Here is a 22,662-nt window from a genome sequence, read left to right as displayed (position 1 = left end):
CAAAGTGTTTAAAACCCTCATACAGCTTTGAAAATCACCACCACAGTTTTTTTCCCTGGGAGGGGGAGGGAAGCAAACAAAAAGGACAGACTCCCAGGAGCCACAGCTCAGTCCGAGCAATTTCCATGCAGCTGCTCTGTCACCGCTGCTCTCCAGAATCACATTCTCCTGGAATTAAGTTACGGCACACTTTGGAATTAAAGTGGTTTGCAAAAATCACTATAATTCCGCTCTGCAATAACTCCTGTGACATAATCTTACCGTAGCAAATGGATTTCTTGCAGACCAAGAAAAACCCACACCCTAACGGCACTCTCTCCCCCCATGCAGTGTTTGTTTTGGAGCATGAGCAGGCACTGCTGGAAGGCACAGAGAAGCTCTCCGCTCCAGCACCGCAGCACTGGCAGCAGCAGAGGAACCCAGCTTAAAAAAAGGGAATTTGGTCACTGTGCCACAGCCTGGATGCCTTCACTGACACTGCCAGCAGCAGCGCTCACTCCAGAGCTCAGTTTCGTCTGGGAAGGGGGTGCTCATCCCATGGGAAACAGGCTGACACTTCAGTCAGACGACAGGCAGGCCCATGCTGAGCCAGGCCTGCCAAAGGAGGGTAAGATCCTGCAGAGCCCACAGCCATGCCAGCTCCCCGCTGTCCAGCTCATCCCCACTCACCGCCATGTACGGCCGGCACCCTGCATCCCGCGTTTTGGCAATGGAGTCCACAAGCTGCCCACTAATGCCGAAGTCACAGAGTTTAATGTTTCCATTTCTGTCCAGAAGAATATTGGAAGGTTTGATGTCTGCAAGGCAAAGAAATTTAAATCAGTAAGTCACAGCTGGAGGTTTCAATTTCAAGAACAGCAGCTGCAGAGAATCAACACCGGCAGTGCTGCACAATTGCCATTGCCCCTTGGTGGGCGGTGACTGGATGCTCTCACTGCCGCTGAGGGTCCTGACTGGGAGCAAGAGGAGATGGAGCCAGCCCCAAAGATGCCATGTGCCCGGAGGCAGAGGCAGACACCCAACCACCTTGAAATCATGCTTCTATGAAAAAGCACAGACCAAAGGGGCAATGAAACAGCCACTGGGGACACACCTGTGCAAAACCTGTACTCACACTCACAGTACTACACGTGCTAATTACACTTTGACTTGAAGCAAAGGTTGCTTAAAATTCTTGCAATTATTTTTGTAGGCAAGAAGACATGAACTCACCTCTGTGAATGATTTTCAAGTTTTCTTTTAAGTGGTTTAGTGCTTTCACAGTCTAGGAAAGAAAAACAGATGAAAAATAAGCAAATGTCCTAAGATTCCTGTGATTATTAAACTTCTGGAGCACCAAGAACAGAGGGAAAAAAGCATTTAATATGTTGAGATATCAATGCTGTAATATGCCATGTAATAAAAGCATTTTTCTCCCAATCTTTCCTGCAAACAGAAGGTGAAATAAAAGAGGGCATGTGCTTAAGTAAACATATACCACCTGTAACCTAGAAAGATCACACGCTGGGAGAGGGGAGCAAGGGGTGAAGTCACGCAATTTCTGATGTTAATTATCTTAAGTAATGACTTATTTCAAACCCTATGCTGTACTTTTTCAGCAGGTAACAACTGTTCCTATTCCACTGGCTGAGCAGAAACAGTGTGGGGAGCAGCAGAGGCTGTTCTGATTTTATCATTCACCATCAAGAGACACTTAGGGAGCCTGATTTCACAGGATGATTTAAAAAAAAAACCCTGAAAGTTCACTACTTTAATTCGTTTTGCTTTTACTGAAAAGATCATCAAAACCTATGACCAAAAGACTGCCTTGAAGATGATGGCAAGAAGGTGTTCGTGTTGTTCTGCAAAGCTCTCCAAAGCTGTGCTATGCTAAGGATGAAGTCTAGCACCAAGGAACAACTCTCAGAGACTGGTCCTTCCTGCTTGCCCAACCCCATGTTCAATTGTTTAGGTAATTAAAAGCTCTGGCAGGCTCTGAGGCAGCTGAAGTGCTGTCTCCTCCTCACGGCCCACCTTGGTCCTCCAGTGCAGGTTTCTGCTCTGGCAGCAGAAGCTACTACGTCTCTCTGAACAACAGCACCAACTGACTTCTAGGCAGGCCCACAGTGGAATGAGACTGGATGGCCTCCTTGGACCTGAGCTTCAGCAAGAGAAAGCCAGCTTTTATTTTAGTGAATGTTTGTTTAAATCCAAGCTCACCCTGCCAGAGGCTTCTGCCCCCACCCTCAAGCAGGTGAAGCAGAAGCCCACAGCTCTTCAACCTGGGGTAAAAGGGCTCTAACATGAAATACAGGGTGGTTGGTGGAGCACACCGAGCTGTGAGCTGCAGCACATACCCCACCTGCACATGATGGGGCTACACATTTTCCCCACTACTCCTGAATGGTGCTCCACTTCTGCAGCTTTTCATCTTCCAGCAGCCTCACTAAACTAACTCGTTTGGCTTGGTCTTGACTTTTTATTGGGCCAGGACTTCCAGGGTAAGTCAAGAAAACATCAGCCAGGTTCTCCACCTGCTGAAGACTCCCTTTTACTTTCGGAAGCCTTTGCACAAGACTCCCAGAGGTTTCTCTGGACTGGAGTGGCCCAGCATCCCTTGCAGAAATCCAATAGGCCTGACATTTTTATGGGCAGCAGCAGGACAGAGATTTTGGGATACCTTTCAACACGCCTTCCTCCATAGCCCAAACCCAAAAGTTTGTTTTACAGTTGCCTTGTCCTTGCATTTAAGCAACTAAGGGCTCATTTTGCAACAGCCAAGGATAATTTTACAGGGCTCGTTAAAGGGAGACAGTGGGCTTCATGTAGCAGGGCTGCACTCAGATACCCTGGGTGGGATTCATCTCACTTCACCACCTAAGGCACCACGAGATGGGAACTCGGCTCCCACACAGAGGCACCAACCTCTCCCCAATGACTCCAGAGAGAGGGTAGGCAATTCACTGAGACCAGACCCTTACTCTCAAACAGTCTGGTGGGGTTCACATGTCCTGGCTATAAATGCCCAATCCCTTGTTCCCGTCACAAACAACGGAAGCGGAGACAGCTTGTCTGTTTTAGGCACCTTCCTTGGGATGAGATGACCTGTGTCCAGCTTCCACTGATGCCACCACCAGTGCACATGAAGCAATCCTTGAGGAGGGGGCTGGTGCCTATGCTGTCGGTGCCCATGTTTAAGCAGACAGAGCAGGAAGCTGGTCCTGGGGTCTCTTTATGAACTGATTACAGACCCCAGGACCTGGTTTTCTGTCATGAAATACGCTGTGGAAAATTCAGAGTATACTCAAGGATCATTAAAAGCGTGGTGCAATACAACATCAGAAGCTCTGCTGCGTGCAGATCAACCAGCTTTCTCACATGTGAGTGAAAGAGATCTGAATTTTTCACGTTAGCTTCAAAAACATACACAAAAAGGTTTAACAAAATACTCACAGCTAAAGTGATTTTGCCTAGGATTTCTTCTGGAATAACATCATCTAATACACTATATACATATTTGTAAAACTTATCAAACGAGGTAGACATGAGCTCCATACAGATCCAACAGTCACCCTGGAAAGAGAAAAGAATCTGTGTTACTGTCAAGATAAAAATGAGAAACAAAAATCCAGAGAGCATAAAGAGAACCCTTGAATCCAACAAAATACATTAGCAGCAACATGCATTTGACAGGAAGGGTGGAATTCATCTTGATTAACTTAACAATGGAAGACTTGCCCCTATACGCACCTCTCCCCAACTCCATTCACCACAGAGGCATCTAGCTGACCAGCACAGACCTAATTTTACATTTTAGATGCCTGAACCCAGATGAATCCAAGTCTCAAAAAGTTTGGCTCTCCAGAAAGCTGCAGGCACAGTAAAACACCAGCATGCACAGTAAGACTAAAAAAAATCCCTTCAGTTTATGACTACCCTGCAGAGGACAGAAGACATTTCACACAACATTCGGAGATATCTAAGCAAGAGAAAATGAAAATAAACCCAAATATGTGGGGGTTTTTGTTGATTTGCACTTTACAGTTAAACAATTTAAACTCAGGAAATTGTAAAACATACTACTACCTGTGTTAAACCAAGCTAAGCTTAACTACCATAGGAGAATAACATGTCTTTTTATCAAACTCTCCTGAGATCTGTTAATCGACCTGCTCACAATGGATTCGCTGAGGATGAGAAATGGATCCCCACAATAGAAAAGGACTTCATCTTTTGTTTTAGTATATATCTACCATACGGTGATGGACAGCTTAGCCATTTTTTCGAACATTTTAGCTCCAGTTGAGGATGACAGAAGGCTTTGTGTGAGCTATTTCTGTAGACTCTAATGCACTTCAGGCAACTCTTCATGGCTAGAAATACTAAAACACTAGAACTAGACCTGTCCTCACCAGAAACAACATACTCATACCTATCTTCTACAGGCTGTTTCACAATGAGTGTTAAAACTGCATTAGCTGTCAAAAACTACATGCAGAGCAGAGTACATTAGCCTGGTTGTCTCATCCTGGCTAAATACCACTTAAAACACTTGTGTAGGGAGCAGCAGCTTGTGCAGGTAGTGCTGCCCTGGGCTGCCTGGGTGTTTCAAAGCATGGGATGCCTGTCTGGCTATGACTAAGCTGCACACTCCTGTAATATATAGAAGCAACAAATACAGGAGAAACTTCCCCAAGTAATTATCCTACAGAAGGTAGATTCTTCCTGACCAGAAAAAACACAAACCAAGCAAACTCTATGTTAATACATGGAAAAGAAATTAGAAACAAAACCTAGGGTATGGACGAGCTGGAGGTGTGTCAAAGCCCCATGCTCCCATCCTGCACACCCAAGTCCCTTTTGTTTGAAGCAATCCCCCAGTGCTCATAACAATCAGAGGCAATTCTCAAGTTGTATTTAGCTGATGGAAAAGCTTGTAGAGCCACAGGTTTTAAAGCCAAAAAGGGCTTTTCTGCCACTCAGAACGACTTCCTGAGAAACGCAAGCCAAAGATCTGCATCCACCAAGATGCCTCCAGTCCAAATCCTTGGTTTAGCAGGAACAGAAGTGCCCAGCAAAGGTGGTGTCAAATACTGCATGCTGGTATAAGCAGAGGGAGAGGTGCCACCTCACTTGGTCTTGGGCCGCTCACACACATGCAAGGCTGTTTTCAGCAATACAGGCAGCAAACTGCCCGGAAGCATTCCACATGCCACCAGCATTACGGATGCTGCTGCTTTGCTGACAGTGAATCCACCACCACCTCCTTCCAAAGGAGGGATGCTGCCTCCAAGTGGAGAGCCTCTCCCTTCTGAGAAGAGGGGATCTGCTTTCCTAGGAAGGGCTTAGCCACTAGTGGGCTGGCTGGAGAAGACTGTGGGTTCAGCGCCATGGGCAGCCCCATTTTACACTGCTCATTTGGCACCAGGCTTTACATCAGCACAAGGTAGAGCGGGAGCTAATGTCATCCACCCAAGAGAAATGGCTGCTACAAGCCTGAGCCCAGAAAACGTGCATTTCACCCAAAACGAAGCAGAATAGACTGATCAAGAAGGTGCTGTGCCAGACACAGAAGCAGAGGCACCATGGTGAAAGAGACAAGTGCAGCGCAGCAGGAAGAGGACACGACTGGTGTTTCAGAGGACATGGGGAAGTTGACCTCAGGCTGCTGGAGAACAAAAGATTGGCTACGGATGAATATGGCTGAGGACCTGTTCAGATTTAAACTGCAGAAATGAATTTAGGCAACACATGCAGAAAATGTCCCTTTTCAGCACTGCCAACAAATGCAAAGTGCAGCTGAGGTACTTCCGTATTATCAAGAGTGGCTTAGAGAAAGCAACGTGGATCCAGTGCTAGTGATGTGCATACATGAGGTGAAACTGGAACCACACCAGACCCTTACAAGCTAACTGTACTGAAAGCAAACATGGACTTACACTACTGGCTGCAGGATCAGTCAAAACATTGCTTCTGTTTTGACCAGCTTTATATATAAATCGGTACTGCACTATATTCCTGTGTTATTGTACTTAGACTGCAGGGGATTGGATTTTTCAAGAATGCCAGAATATTACCGACCACCTGAAGCCTTGTATTTATGTCCAATCACACCAATACTGTGAGTGTCTTCAGTTGCGCAGGTTACAATGGCTGGTGATGTACAGCAAAAGCAAATCGAAGTGAAACAACATGTGACCTTATTAGAGCCATTATCGCAACAAAAGCTTCACAATATACTTTGTGCATCTGCAGCATTGGGATGCATGTGTTACCGAAAACTCGAACAAGTACAATAAATTGTTATCCAATGTTAATTTAAGCATAAAAAAACTGTACAGGATCAAAAGCACCAAAGGAAAGACTTGGTTTACTTGGTCTCCTGGAAGAAGGAGGGACATTCCACTGGCTGAGTGGAGAGACTTGAAGTACACATAACCCAGCAACCAGGCACTGTTCTGTGACCAACTGCACAGGTCAAGGGCACTCATCCTCCCTGACCCTCAATGCAGAATGGTGGGCACTTGTCTGTGAGCAAAGGCTGCAGCTCCGGCTGGGGGGTCTGCACCATGTAACCCAGCGGTGGCTGATGCCTCCACCCAGATGGAGCTGCTGAAGGGAGAGGCTGCAGTGCAGACCTCAGACTGAAGGAAGTGCCTAGACCTTTCTCCTGGGGCAGAGATAGACAGCATGGCCAAACAGAGCCAGAAACTCCCCCACCAGCACACACAGAACGGAGGCAGGGCAATAATGCAGAAGAATTGAAGCTTGCAATTGCAAGGACCAGCAGAAGGAAGACACTTCCCCTGAAGTCAAAAGGAAGTCAAAAAAGGAAGCCTACAGAGGGTAGAAGCAAGGACAGGTAGCCTGGCAGGAATACAGAGAAATTGTCTGAGCAGCCAAGGATCAGGTTAGGAAAACTAAAGCCCTGACAGATTTAAATCTGGCCAGGGATGTCAGGGGCAACAAGAAAAGCTTCTATAGATATGTTGGTGATAAAAGGAAGACTAGGGAAAATTCAGGCCCTCTTCAGAAGGAAATGGGAGACCTGGTTACCCGGGACATGGGAAAGGCTGAGGTACTCAACGACTTTTTTTGCCTCAGTCTTCACCGGCAAGTGCTCCAGCCACACCACCCAAGTCGCAGAAAACAAAGGCACGGACTGGGAGAATGAAGAACTGCCCACAGTAGGAGAAGATCAGGTTCGAGACCATCTAAGGAACCTGAAGGTGCACAAGTCCATGGGACCTGATGAGATACATCTGCAGGTCCTGAGGGAACTGGTGGATGAAGTGGCTGAGCCACCATCCATCATATTTGAGAAATCATGTCAGTCTGGGGTACTCCCCACTGACTGAAAAAGGGGAAACATAACCTCCGTTTTTAAAAACGGTAAAAGAGGAAGACCCAGGGAACTACAAGCCAATCAGTCTCATCTCTGTGCCTGGCAAGATCATGGAGCAGATCCTCCTGGAAACTATGCTAAGGCATATGGAAAACAAGGAGGTGACTGATGACAGCCAACATGGCTTCACTAAGGGCAAATCATGCCTGACAAATCTGGTGGCCTTCTATGACGAGGTTACAGCATTAGTGGATAAGGGAAGAGCAACTGATGTCATCTACCTGGACTGGTGAAAAGCATTTGACCCTGTCCCGCACGACACCCTTGTCTCTAAATTGGAGAGATATGGATTTGATGGATGGACCACACAGTGGATAAGGAATTGGCTGGATAATCCCACTCAAAGAGTTGTCAATGGCTCGATGCCTAAATGGAGACCAGAGATGAGTGGCGTTCCTCAGGGGTCGGTATTGGGACCAGTGCTGTTTTAACATCTTTGTCAGTGACATGGACAGGGGGATTGAGTGCACGCTCAGCAAGTTTGCTGATGACACCAAGCTGTATGGAGTGGTTGAGATGCTGGAGGGAAGGGATGCCATCCAGAGGGACCTTGGCAGGCTTGAGAGGTGGGCCTGCACAAACCTCAGGAAGGTCAGCAAGGCCAACTGCAAGGTCCTCCTGCACGTGGGTCGGGGCAATCCCAATCACAAATACAGGCTGGGTGATGAGTGGATTGAGAGCAGCCCTGAGGAGAAGGACTTGGGGGTGTTGGCTGACAAGAGGCTCAACATGACCCAGCAATGTACGTTTGCAGCCCAGAAAGCCAACCGCATCCTGGGCTGCATCAGAAGAAGCATGACCAGCAGGTCGAGGGAGGTGATTCTCCCCCTCTACTCTGCTCTTGTGGGACCCCACCTGGAGTAGTACGTTCAGCTCTGGGCCCCCAACATAAGAAGGACATAGACCTGTTGGATTAAGTCCAGAGGAGGGCCATGAAGATGATCAGGGGGCTGGAGCACCTTTGCTATGAACACAGGCTGAGAGAGTTGGGGTTGTTCAGCCTGGATAAGAGAAGGCTCTGGGGAGACCTTACAGCAGCCTTCCAGTACGTAAAGGGGGCCTACAAGAAAGCTGGAGAGGGACTTTTTACAAGGGTGTGTAGTGATAGGACAAGGGGTAATGGCTTTAAACTGAAAGAGGGTAGATTTAGGTTAGATGTAAGGATGAAGTTCTTCATTGTGAGGCTGGTGAGGCACTGGAACAGGTTGCCCAGACATACTGTGGATGCCCCATCCCTGAAGTGTTCAAGGCCAGGTTGGATGGGGCTTTGAGCAACCTGGTCTAGTGGAAGGTGTCCCTGCTCATGGCAGGGGGGGTGGAACTAAGTGATCTTTAAGGTCCCTTCCAACCCAATCAATCTATTATTCTATGATTAAATTACCAGATGTTAATGCACATCTTGTAGGCATTCAAAAACATATCCAGGAACACCCTACACATTTCATTCAAAATATTGCTGCCCATCTCTAGGACATACACAAAAACTCCTTAACCAGCAACTGGGATGCTTCAGCTTCTCAATGCAGAGTCCCGAGTTCCCAGTCGACAATCGAGCATGTCAAAAAGATGCCACCCAGCTGGAATGCAGCTTGACTGAAAAGGACCTGGGAGTCCTGGTGGACAAGCTGAACATGAGCCAACAATCTGCCCTTGCTGCAAAGTAGGCTAAGACTACCCTGGGCTGCATTAGGCAAAGCACTGCCGGCGGATCAAGGAAGGTGATCTGTCCCCTTGACTCAGCACTTGTAAGGCCACACCTGGAGTGTTGTGTCCAGTGCTGGGTTCCCCAGTACAAGAGAGACATGGTCATACTGGAGAGAGTCCAGTAAAGGGCCACTAAGATGACTGAGAGACTGGAGCATTGTCCCATGAGGAAAGGCTGAGAGAGCTGGAACTGAGGGAACCTGGAGAAGAGAAGGCTCAGGGGGATCTCATCAATGTACATAAATACCTGAAGGGAGGGTGCATAGAGGACGAAGCCAGGCTCTTTTCAGTAGTGCCCAGTGATAGGACCAGAGGCAATGGGCACAAATTGACACACAGGAGGTTCCCTCTGAACATCAGGAAACACTTTTTACTGTGAGGGTGACTGAGCACTGGCACAGGTTGCCCAGGTAGGCTGTGGAGTCTCCATCCCCGGAGATATTCAAAAGCTATTTGGACATGGTCCTGGGCAAGTGGCCCTAGGTGGCCCTGCCTGACCACAGGAGTTAGACAAGGTGACCTCCAGAGGCTCCTTCCAACAGCCATCATTCTGTGATACTGAAAGCTTATCACATTACTACACTACAGGCAGTGGCCAAGTTTTGATGCAAGTTGCATCTACACTAGTGAGAGAATGAAGAATGTCATTGCCCTCACATATCCTCATGTGACCCAGAGGACACTCTTCCTATGGACTGGGGACTGATCACAGGGACAGGTGCCTTGAGTAATTTCAACACAGCCAAAGATTTCCATAGAAATAGGATGTTGTGCATCAATAGCAAAGAAAGCAAACACCTTGTATCAACTGAGCAAGGATACATCCACAATCACACCAATGTCAGCACTGTGCTACTGACACATCCGTACTAGCTCTTCTCTCCTACCAGCAGAAGCTCCCCAAGGACCAATTTACCTGGCTTCCCGGGCATGTTTTGCAACTTGCAATGAATTTTTCATTGAATAATTTTATCAACTATTGAGCTTGTTGTTTTAAACTTGGCTTGGCTACACTCACACTGTGTAGGAGTCACTGCTGAGATCCTAAGCCAGACAAGGCTTTTTTCCTCTCCCCCTCTTGAAAAGTAAAGTAACAGGAACAGTTACTTTGAAAGAGCAATTAGTGTGGTCATGATAATGAACCAAACATTCCCAGCCTTACAGGTACTGCCTCAAACTAGATTAGCTGTAAAGCTTCCAAGACATGCAAGAAAAGGTGACTTTTTTTTTCTCAGACCTAAAAAACCCTCTAAACAGCAACACTTGGGGCCAAAGTCACACGGTTGCCCAGTGCAGTCCTATGGCTCAGCCCAACACTCCTCTCTTCTCACTAGAAGAAAGTGACTCAAGTGAAATCTTTGCAGAAACCCTAGCAATCATCTTTTTTTCTCCCTCACCTAGCAAGTACTGCTCTGAGACGTAACAAATGGACATGCATAACCAGATCCTCTTCAACACAGCATCTCTGATGACTGACATGGAAAGCTCTGTGTGCATTTGCAGGAGTCAGGGCTCTCACGATGCAGTATGGACAAACCACATGGCTTCATGGGGCCAGTGAGAACCTCACAAAGTTCAACAAGGCCAAGTGCAAGATCCTGCACCTGGATCGGGGCACTCACCAGTATAAATAAGGACTGGGGGTGAAGGGAGTGAGAGTAGCCCTGAGGAGAAGGACTTGGGGATACTGGTGGATGAAAAATTGGACATTAGCTGGCAATGTGCGCTTGCAGCCCAGAAAGCCAACAGTATCCTGGGCTGCATAAAAAGAAGCGTGGCCAGCAGGTCAAGGGAGGTAAATCTCCCCTTCCACTCTGCTCTGGTGAGACCACACCTGGAGTACTGCATCCAGTTCTGGGGTCCCCAGCACAAGAAGGACATGGACCTGTTAGAGCAAGTCCAGAGGAGGGCCACAAAAATGATCAGAGGGCTGGAGCACCAGCCATGAACACAGGCTGAGAGAGTTGGGGTTGTTCAGCCTGAAGAGAAGGCTCCAGGGAGACCTTATTGCAGCTTTTCATTGCTTAAAGGGGGCTTACAAGAAAGATGGGGACAAACTTTTTACCAGAGCCTGTAGTGACAGGACAAGGGGCAATGGCTTTAAACAGAAAGAGGGTAGATTTAGCTCAGACATAAAAAAAGACATTTTACAGTGAGGGTGGTGAGACACTAGAACACGTTGCTCGGAGAAGTTGTGGATGCCCCATCTCTAGAAGTGTTCAAGGTCAGGTTGGATGGGGCTTTGGACAATCTGATCTAGCGAAAGATGTCCCTGCCCATGGCAGTGGGGGTGGACTTGATGATCTTCAAAGGTCCCTTCCAACCCAAACCATTCTATGATTTGATGATTTTATAATTCATCAGCCACTGAATCCCTTCTATAGCCAGTGTAACCATGAATATAGCCAGTGGTATAACTACCCCTTCTGCACTTTCCTCCGGGCCTTTCTCTTTCTGATTCTCTTCATTCTGCAGCCTCTACTAGACACAACTTTCTTCTCTCTTCTGTTGAGAAGTCAGGCTATGGACATGGAAACCATTTCAACTGCCACACATTACAACACCAGTGCACATGGATTCTTTCCATTATTGAAAATAAAAGGTTGATTTTTTTCTACTGAGGATCATTAGAGAACCAAGTAACAGAGCAGTCCCCTCAACAGCTGCACTAGAAGAATGAAGGATGCTGTAACATCATGGGGAAGTGCAACACGCTGACATGAAGGTCACAACTTTGTCAAGGAGAGCAGAAGTGAGCAGAGCGCTGTCGCATGGAGGACCTGACTCCATCACGTGCACTATCTGGCATCAGTGCAATGAAGCCCCTGGCTCCATGCAAAGGCTGAAAAGCTTTCTTCTGCTTTTTCAGTTTTGTTCCTGTTTCATTAAACAGGCAATTTAATCTCATCTAATGGGTGCCAATAAACTCAAGCTAACTCCTGTAGCCAGCAATCAACTTGTAGTTTTTCATTGTTACACGTTACATTATATACACAGACATACACAATAATAGAAGGATGTCCCATATGACTGAAGAACAAGAAGCAAACGATACGTGTTAAGATGTTGCCTGCTGAGGGACAAGCAAGACCAGTTCTCAAGAGAATACTTTCCCTATCAGAAAATGCTTGCTGAACAAGTGAGACAGAATACACTAGGGAGAAACATTTGTGTAGTATTTTTTGCCTTTCCAAATCAAACTTTTCGTAGTCTTAGAGGCTGCCACAGTAACTTGCCTGTTTACTGTTACTTTTCTGACTGCAAGCTGGGATACTTGTCTGTCTGCAAAATAAAACTTTGAACAGTTTTGCCCAGTTTGGTTTAGTACTCCCACGCCCCAAACTGTCAGCATGCAAGAGCTTAGCTCTGCTTCTCTGCATCAACAGCTCACTCTTCTGGAGAGGTTACCTGCCTTTCAAAACAGCCCAGCTGCCCTGCTGTTGTTCCCGAAGCTGTTATAATCTTCTTGCCAATCGTCTGATTGTGAGAGCCACCTACTCAACATTTAAGCTCCTCCACTAAACATTTAAGCTCCTCTAAAGAGGCTCAAATTGAAGTCTTTCACCTTTAGGAGCAGGCAGAAGACAACTTCCCATCTGTAGCTCCATCCATCCCTGGAGAATCTGAATCCTGGCTCAAAGCTGGCAGTCCCAAGAGGATCTGCCTTTTGGAACTTACTTCCTTACTTTTCACCTTGAATTGCTGGAACAAACAGCTTTGTTTATACACGCTTTTGCTGTAGGACTTCCTGAGAGAGGTTCAGTCTTCAGCAATGTCCCATGAGCTCTTACACTCCAGGGGATGGTGCAGCAGTGACCTGGATCGTTCACAGTTATTTGGGAACTGATCTGCTAAGCAGAGTGTGGGGGTGAGACAGGTCCAAACATACTGGCGAAATTCTTTTTTTCCCTTTCTGTGCTTCTCTGCTGTCATAGTTTCCTAGCTTTAAAAGATGTAATAAATATTAGAACATGTAATTAATATGACAAGACAGAAAACCTTATCCAAGCATACCAGCTCACACCCTGTGTACCTTTGAGGTACGTGACTTGGACCATCACGTTGGCAGCATGGGACCGAGGAGAGGGGAGGTTGCTTTCATCTCAAAACCAAATATCACTGATGCTTAGGGTGGGGGTAAAAGGGGATTCCAGAGACCAACATGATATAACCCAGAGCGACCTTACTGAAATCTTTGCCAGACAGAGCACATAAGGTGCCCTGCCTGGCTGCAGACTGACAGGATTTTTGGACAAGACAGGGTGCAGCAGAAGCCAGGCTGACATTTGGGTTCTGATCAAAGTAGGGTTTAATATTATTTATGTATTTATACTTATATCCTGGGATGTGCCCACAGCTGCACAGAGGTGACAGGCTTGCACAGCTCTGAACATGTTGCTTATCACCATCTGGCAAGACACTGTCTTGCCCAGAGACTTTTCTTCACACCAGCTGACAGCCCTATCATCTGTATTTCAGCAAAGCTGGAAATTTTCAGCCAAGGCTGAGGCTCCACGCTTGGCAGGAGCTTGTACTGTGTGAACATGGACAATGCCTCCTGGCCCAAAATGGCTTTGTGTTTAAACAGATAAGAAAAAGCACAGCATGGGAAAAGGAAGGATTATTATCCTTATTTTAGAGATTGAGAGTTAAAGCCAGAGGAGTGACCTGGCAAAATTACAGAGGCAGGCTCTCTAAGAAGGAGGAATTGAATATTCAGTCCCAGTTTTGGGTTTTAACTACAACATTGACCTTCTTTCTCTAACAGTTCCCTGGTAAACCCCACAAGACTCTGCACAGGCTGCTATGCCTGATAACATGCAAAGATGACCAGTGGCCAGTGGGTCTCTATTTTCCTTCTTCCCTTGAGTAGATGTACTGGATTTGTGCTGAAGGAGTGGAAAACAGGCAAGGCTACATGTCTATCCCCCTATACTGTGCCAGCTTCAACACCAGAGCAATTACAGGAAGAGGAATAATCCACACCTGCAGGACAGCTGCAGGAGCTGCTGCTCTCTGGAGGAAGGGGATGCAGTAGTCAGGTTTTTACATTCATCTTCTCCAAACCTCTTGTTCTTGCAAATGGACCAAACACTTGCAATTCAGTACTGCTCACCAATGCTATGATCCTCTCCTTGTGCCTGTACTGAACAGACTCAGCTCAGCCTAATGACTGGCCTCCAACCATGGCATAAGACTGTCCGGGCTGCATGGAGAAGGCCAGCTTCCTAATAGTTTTTACAGGTCATCCGAAGCTAGATAGCAATGGGAGTGCCTGGGCAAAGCACAAGGAGATAGAAGGATACCTTCTGTGGCCCTGCAGTGTAACATCTGCCTTAAATTACAATAAGTAGATGCTAAAACAGTCACAAACATGCAGTGATTAACATCATATTCCTGGCCATGAACAGCTATAGTATGTCAGGATTAATGGTGGTCATCTGACATAGCTTTCAATGGTCTAATCTGTTCTTCAGTTGGAAGTACTCATCAAAGTATCACACTGAATAAACCCACTCCACAGAACACACTATCTAGGTACATGAAAGGGCCAAGCAAAATTACAGCCCCTAGACTAGCTATTGCAGATGTTTCTCCTTTCAAGAACAGTCATGCAATTTTGGTCTCTGTCCCAAAAGGACAGAGTAGAACTGGAAAAGATGCAGAGAACAGCAAGAAAGATGATCAAAGGTCTGGAAGGGGTTCCGTGTATGACACAGGCTAGCACTTACCAGGCTGGGTAAGATATGACAGAGGGGGAATATGGCAACTGTCCATAAAATCCTCAGTGGCCTGGACAGGATGGATAAAGATCAACTGTTTACCACCTCTTCAAACAAAAAAACTAGGGGAAGCACTAGGGGCACCACTCAAAACAGCAAGATGAAAATTCAGAATGAATAAAGGTGATGGGCCTTCAAACAAGGGGCAGACAACCAAGGAAAGTGCCTCTCAGGGAGCACCATGGATGCAAAAAATGTACATGTATTCAAGGGCAAACTGAACACTTCCATGGAAAAGAAATCCAGTAAGAGTCACTGAGCACAAAGACAGCACATCTAGCTCAGAAGAGAGCTACATACAACTGAAGGCTATGGCAAAGTATCACACGTGCTTCTGCAAGTAGATCCTGTGGACCACTGCCAGAGACAGAACATCCTGCTAGGAATTTTGGTCTGACCCAACATGGTTGCCCTTGTTTTCTTACGTATCTGCAGGTATAAACCACTTCAAGGCAGATGCATGTCAGTTGGGAGTCTCTGACACAGCCTGGGTATGTACATACATACATACATCAGATAACCTTATGGGGAGCTGTGACTACTATCACAGCAGTCACCTTCATTACAGGGATACAGGTCCTCCACATGGTTGCATCTAACAAGCGCTGACATAAACCACATTTGTGTCCAAGTGCTGTGCTGCAGAGCTGTGCTGAACCCGGCAGCACACACTCTGTGTGGAGGAGCCACAGACCTGGAGCTCATCAAGAGAGAAGAAAAGCAGGAAAGAAGGAGAGACTGAAATACGCAGAGAGACATAACAATGCATGGGAATAGCATGTATGTGCTCAGTAGGACCCAGACATCTGGGTCTCCTGGTTAAATACCCTTGATTAAAAGTGGAGAGCTAAGAAACCTAACAGAAATAACATTCCCCTCTTTATGCAAGTTAGAAACTGCAAAGAAAAAAAGAAGGTAAAAACCAAACTCTGCTATGAATGAAGCAAGTTTGGAGTGCCCACCTCTCTGAAGAGTGCGCCATAAAACTGAACAATATACGGGCAGTCACTGCTTCGCATTACTACATCAAGGTCCATCAGAAGCTGCTTCTGTTCTTTTTCATCCACTGTCGACCGAATTCTCTGAAAGAGGAAGAGTGGCAGAGACTTTATCACTTACATGCCATTACTGTATCCTCAGACCCGCTTCTGGAGAAGCATGCCAGGGACCCCAAACCCATGGCTGAGCAGGCAATCCCCAAGGCATGCTCAAACACACTCTAGAGAATTAAGCTGTGTTCTCAAATAAGAAATATAACTGAAAACCCCTAAAGCCATTTAATTCAGACTCTAAAATCCCCAGTCCTCTCATGAGCATCAACACTCTCAGATGAAATGTCAGAATGAAATTAAAAAGCAGAGATTTCATTGAAAACTACAGCAAAACAACACATTCAGGCTTTCATTTCAAAACAAATTCCCACACAGTTCTTAGCCATGTTGGACAGGGCTCGGAGGCTGTTTTGAAATTTAACCAAGGAACATTATGTTTAAAATTTCTAAGACAAGCACAGAAGACAAAAAGGCTCCTTCCACCATGCCTCCGCCATGGCTGGCACGGTGAAAAGGGACCATCACATAACCGGGGGAACACATTGCTCTGGTAATGCTAATGGTGGGCAATAGTCCCATGAGCTCTTCTCATAAAACTAACAATTCTTTACCTAGTACTAGCCTAGGGAACATTAACGCTATATAAAAGATACTTTATATATATGTATATATGAATGTATATATGTATATGTATAAAATATATATGCTACATGTATATAAAGATATATATGTATACACACACTATACTTTATATATACACTATATATAAAGGAAAGTCTTATTTGGGCTTAAAACAACAATGCAAGTTTGAAAACAGAAAACTGTACATGTTCAAACATGAACCTTGCTAAATGAAGGATGGAGAAGACCATCCCCAGTTTTTCATGTGATTTTACAGACATATTTAACATCTTGCACTAATTAATGCATTCCCTGAATCACAGGTGAGGAAATTGTGATCCTGAAGGTGTGACTCGTGTTGAAAAATCTTTTAAAAAAAAACAAAACAAGAAAAAAATTTGGCAAGAAGTCCAAAGCAACAGAGGTAGCCTGGACCCTCCTTGAGGAGAAAAACCACTTGGCTATCCAAGAAAGAAAAATTATTCAAGGTTGTGGGAAAAATCTGCAAGACACCATCACCCACTCTCACCGACAATACTGCCCTCTGAGCAACTGCTGGTGGCATCAAGACCACATACATTAGCAAGCACAAGACTAAGTATATGAAAGTACTTTCAAGGTTGGCCATTCATATAGCAACATTTGAGAAACAGTGCATGATAATGTACCTTAAGACTATTTTGTGATGACCCACACAAAATGAGGACAGTATGGACACTATAATTTTCCTTACCTTTGGTGTATCCTGATATTTTGGTATTTCACCACTTGTTCTTAATGTTCTAGTAGCTCTAGTTTGGCCTAGACCAATAATTGTCATGTTCATATTGCCCTTTCCCCCCCATTGAATTCTAGAGTACTTGGCAAAACTGGCAAGAGATTTGCCCAGCACACCCACAATCTGTAACATCCACGCCCTGCAATGCCACTGAGCGGGTGGGATTTTGTAGTCACAACAGAGCAAGAAGATTGCTCAACGGACTAGTAATGAAACTAAAATGCTTCACCTCTAGGTCACTGGTTCAAGTCTGTTTCACAGAAGTTCAGACACATCACTGAAGGAAGCCTGATGAGTTTGATTATTTCTTTGTCTTGCGTCTACACCATATAATCACTGCAACCCCCTGCTGAGATATCAAAGGCTGAACAGATTGAATGTCTCTTTCTAGGTGGCACACCATCAGCACTGTGTGAAATGATAATGCCATTGCTCTGACCTCAATAAAAGATGATGGATGCCAAAGCCACCATGGTGGGACTTATGAGGAATAGTTTAGTCTCTCACTGAGATGCTACCCACACCTCTGAAAAGTTCACCTCTGGTGAGGAGCAATACCAAAAGGCGCTTTTCTCCATATTGTAACTCACATCTCCCTTCTGTGCCAACTCTGTATGTGTCTCCAAAAAGCCTCTTTCCTGGTCATCTGGGAGTCTCCCCAGCCCCCATTCTGCATTCCCCTTGCATCTGCACAATCCTGCCACAATCATCCCCACAGTGTGCTTCTCAAACTCCACAACTTCCCCTGAGAGCATTTCCTCTCACCTCTGACATTTCCTTCTCTGCTGTTATTTCTCCAACTCTGGAAAGCATGTGAAATGTGTTGTATGGAGGAGGCAATTTTAACAGCACCCCAGAACACTACTAAACCCAAAGATTCCTCCTTTTCCCAAACACAATCTCCCCAGGGAGAAAGAGAAAGGGCAGGCAGAAGACCCAGAGGACAGACAGTGGGTCAGCTATAGGGCAGAGCATCCAGGCAGACACAGGAGCCAAAGGACACCTTGAGAAGCCAGCATGGAATCACCAACAAACACTGCTTCAGGGAGTGAAGGTAATGACATGATGCAAGACTGGGAGGTCTCATACAAGAGTACTAGAGATTGGAGATTGGCAAATTCAAGAGGGGGGGAAAACTATCAGGGGCAGCATGCAGCATAGCACTGAGCTGGGGTCAGCCCAGGCTGGAAAAGGTGGCTTTGTTTAGCTGGAGTGCACCAGGGAGTCTGTTGCAGGCCAGCGGTCCCAATTTACCAGCTAAGGAACGAGTGTTCACCAGCAAGACAAGGAAGAAACAGCAAAAGGTAACCGAAGTCAACAGCAGCCACTACCCAAATAGTACACAAGCCATAATGACCATCTGCTATCTAGCTCCAAGGCAGACTGCAAGACAAGCAGCTACCACAGACACACTGCCCCAGGAACATGGGAGATAGCAGGGAAGGAAGACACAAGGTGAGGCAACAGCCTGAAGACACCATTTAAGACAGGGATGGACAGGTCTGACTTAGCTTCAGGTCTTACACTTCTCAGCCTGGTCTCTCTACCGCATGTAGTCACTGACATGGCCAAACAAGCCACATATGGAAAAAGCAGTTTTTTGTAGTAGAGGCTTATGGAAAGCCTCTTTTTTAACAGTTCCTTGTTGGCCTCAAACTTAAACTGCATCAAATCCTCCAGGAGAAAATGCTCCAGCCCTTTTAATACAAACACATGTTAGGACAAAGCCTTCTGATATCAGGAACAAGAGCTCTGAAAGCTATGCCCTGGGCAGCATCAACAGCAAAAGGATAAGGTATGCTGTGGATTGGACCACACTCAAACCTAAAAGCAGACAGATCCCAGAAACTGGACCCAAAACAGAAGAGACATCACACAGCCCCAATATGCACACAAAAAGATTCAGGTGCAGTGGGTAGTGACCAGTTAAAAAAAGACATGGAAAGAAAAGAAAAAAAGCTATAAACACCAAACTGAAAACCAACTCCTTGAGTTGCAAGACAACACAGTGTTGTCCTGCATACCAGGCTCACAGGTGTCCTCAGCAGAAAGCACAGCACAGCAGTGCTTCGCAGTGCCACTGGAGGGCTGGTGCTCCCAAGGGATGGCAGGGACTGAGGACACCAAACCAGCAGGAAAAAGGGGGTTTGCCCACTCACTGCTGAGGACGAGAATAGTTATCTACCCATCCGAAACACATTTACTGCTGACAGAAGTATGTCAGGTCTTCCACTGATCACAACTAGCTTCCCACCTCCTACAATAAGGTTCTCGCTCTCTCTCACCACTTCCTTTTAGCCCTTACTCATTCACTCCTTTCGCAGTGTACTACCAGCAGGGCTTGGAACACTGGTTTCCCCAACTCTCAGCTATCCAAACAGAAGAGCAAAACAGAAAATTCTGCTCAATAAACCATAAAGAATCAACTTGGGAGAGGGTACCTAATTGTGTGAAGAATGGAAATGATGATTTGCAATAAAGCTAGCTTGCAAAAAGCCCCAAGACTTTTCTTCAGAAGTCATATGGGAAATTGGAAGGACAGAGAAATTTGCCCCTTGGCTGAGCGTAATACACTAATGTGTCATTTTGGCAGGCTTTTATTGGCTATCAGGCATCCAGGTAAGGACGGAGAGATTATGGAGGTATGAATAAATGTTAAATTTCTGTTCTCAGGGATATCTGATACTTAGCAACCTATTTCAGCTGTGAGACTGCCATCAGAGAAAACCTGTGAAAGCCAAAGACATGAACATCTGTTTTAAAGCTATGGATGAAAGAGTAAGCACTGACTACTACAAGTCAAAAGAGGCACTGTGCTCTGAATAAGAAATGGTTCCACAGATTACTGGCTTCTCCAGGAAGAACAGGGATCTTTAATGGACATAGGCTTGACCTCCTGAATTTTACATATCTCTGTTAAGAGACAGTGCCTTGGTCAGCTTCTCCAATTACCCAACTGATCTTGAAATTGATTCTGATTTTCTTAGGACAAGTTTGGAGCAGAAGAAGTGGAAGACAACCTGTAATCTTGTCAAAAATACCGCTAGACTAAAGAGGAAACAAGAAATCAGCAACAAGGTCTGAAGACATTGGCTGGAACTGGAGACAAGACTAGGCAATATCGCAGAGTGGGACTAAATCAGCTAGGCTGATTTATACAATACATATTGGAAGATACAGAAAATTATGGCATACAGCTGAAAATCACTACATCTTTTGGGGTGGGCGAAAACCAAACACAAGGATTGTGTGGACAAAAATGCCCTCTCCCCAGCTGGCTTACTCTCCTAGCTGTAACTATTTCTGACAGAAAAAGAATTCAATTAAAAAGAGGTACAAAAAGTTTCCATGGGGCCATGACAGGAAGCTTGAAGGTCAACCAAAGCACAAAACAAAACACTCTACTGGTCTCTTGACAGTGTATTTTTCAGCTAGTTGAACTGGCTGAAAAGGAATTGGCAGAAGCTGCTAATACTGTACCCCAAATATCGGAGGTGCTCCCTGCTGCAGGGCAGAAAGGACCTGCCTGGCCCCCTGGGGCTAGGGGGGCTGAGGGGGAGAGGAGCAGGAGACAGAGGTCTCCTGCCAGCCACCTGCACACTCAGGACATCACTGCTCAGGCTCCTGACCCACACAGGTACCACCTAAGAGATGGAAGGTTGCCTATTTTAAATACTCACTTATTTATCTTGTGAACTCTTCAAACAAGAAACTTTCTTAGCTTCTGAGAGGCCTTTTTAAGTACCCTGGCTAATAAAACCCACACCAGGTATTAGATGGCTTTCATTCCAGTTTGGGCTTTCCTTAATTTATGTATTTTTATACCAGTCCGGAAAAACCAAGTATGCCAAAGGTCTTTTAAAGCACTTTTTTTGTGTGAACTATCACCAGTGCCAGAGGGAAACCTCAGGACAGAAAGAAACCCCCCAAATAAAATGGGACTTCTCTACAGTTCCTCCAATGTGCCAAAGACAGTCCTGTTCCTTGAATTTGTGGTACCCTCATGAAACGAGATGCACAGCCCCCTGAGCCAGCTGGGACAGCACCATGAGGTGATGTCAGAGGGCAAATACAAAAGCAGGCTGGAGAACTACACATACTGTGAAGTCTCTGGGATAAACCCAGGAGTGACAGCATTGGAGCAGACCCTGAGAGGGGACCAGGGTTCTCTAAGGAGCGAAGAAGCCCAGGAGATTATTCACAAGTCACTTAATAACTGCCACAGACTGGGCAAAAACAGACTAAACAGAAAACAAGTAACCAGAAGCAAAGTTAAAGGACACTGGGTAGAACTGGAAGCCAGACCAGGCAGTACTGCAGAGTGCTGGTACTGCAGGCAAATGCCAGCCAGGGCAAGGGCTTCTTCAAGGAAAACAAAGAGCCCAGAAGAGAAACCTTCCAAGGACATGAGGAGTTCACATACAAACTGGCCTTGCAATTGTGAGTTTGCAGAGACAGAACTCGCACTGGACAAAATTAGGCTGTTCTCTTTCCCACCTGGAAAAGTCTTGACCTTATATGCCAATAAATCCTCAAGAAAATTAATACTTTTTTTCCAGTGAGGGAAGACCGCAATGCCAGCTGACCCAGAGCAAACAGGGACTTCGCATCTCTAGGATTATCTGAGAGAGGAAGGGACCTAATGAATAGGAGGATTGTCTGTTATTAAGATTCGGAAAACATAATGCAACATTTTCGAGGGGCAAAAATGAGAAAGGTTTGAACACAAATCCTCTGAGTTGGATTCCTCTTTCCTTTATCCTCTTCCGCTCTTCCTGATGGCTGTAGGAAGAGGCTCTCTATGGCAGAAAGGATAAGGGATGCAAAAACATCACACCAAAAACTGCAACTGTTTGCCTCCAAAACCAACCTGCTGCAGCTGGCAGCCCCACAAATGTGAGGTCCCTGCTCCTGCAGCCCCCTCCAGCCTGTTCCTGAAGAGGCACATAATGTCTTTTTGTTATTTGAATAGGTATTCATAGAGGTACAGAATGACAAAGACTGAAGGAGAGGGAGGAGCAGGACTGGGGACAAGAGCTCATCATCCGAGCCTCTCCCCAGCAATGCTCCGCCAGCTGAAGCTTTGCTGCAGTGGTTTCATGCCAGCGACACAACGAGGCTCATTTTCCTCCTTTGCTGCTGACGCTCGAGCACAGATGAAAGCTTTCTGACTCATCCAGGGGCCTGGCAGCCCTGCCTGTGGGAGCAGCTAGACACCCTCGTTAAAGGTGCCAGGATTACATCTGCCAGGATCCATACGTTGGCTGGTGAGGCAAAATGCATAAAAGGAAAAAATGAAAGAATATGGTGTCTCCACCTGCAGATCTCAAGTTATTTCAG

The 22,662-nt window shown here is 46.0% G+C and overlaps 1 protein-coding gene across 3 annotated transcripts in view; it reads right to left on the bottom strand.

The window, feature by feature from the left end:
• The window catches only part of MAP2K4 (mitogen-activated protein kinase kinase 4), a 105,793-nt gene that overhangs the window by 21,688 nt on the left and 61,443 nt on the right, over positions 1 to 22,662 (bottom strand). For all 3 annotated transcript variants that reach the window (XM_075044834.1, XM_075044835.1, XM_075044836.1), the window contains 4 exons: positions 15,834 to 15,953; positions 3,433 to 3,552; positions 1,213 to 1,264; positions 670 to 797 (listed from right to left, as the gene is read on the bottom strand). In XM_075044834.1, coding sequence (XP_074900935.1) covers positions 670 to 797; positions 1,213 to 1,264; positions 3,433 to 3,552; positions 15,834 to 15,953 — 420 coding nt within the window. The remainder of the gene's footprint in view (positions 1 to 669; positions 798 to 1,212; positions 1,265 to 3,432; positions 3,553 to 15,833; positions 15,954 to 22,662) is intronic.

Source organism: Buteo buteo, chromosome 13 (assembly GCF_964188355.1).
Source record: "Buteo buteo chromosome 13, bButBut1.hap1.1, whole genome shotgun sequence".
NCBI lineage: Eukaryota > Metazoa > Chordata > Aves > Accipitriformes > Accipitridae > Buteo > Buteo buteo.
Note: the sequence above shows the minus strand (reverse complement) of the source record. Positions and strands in the feature narration are given on the sequence as shown.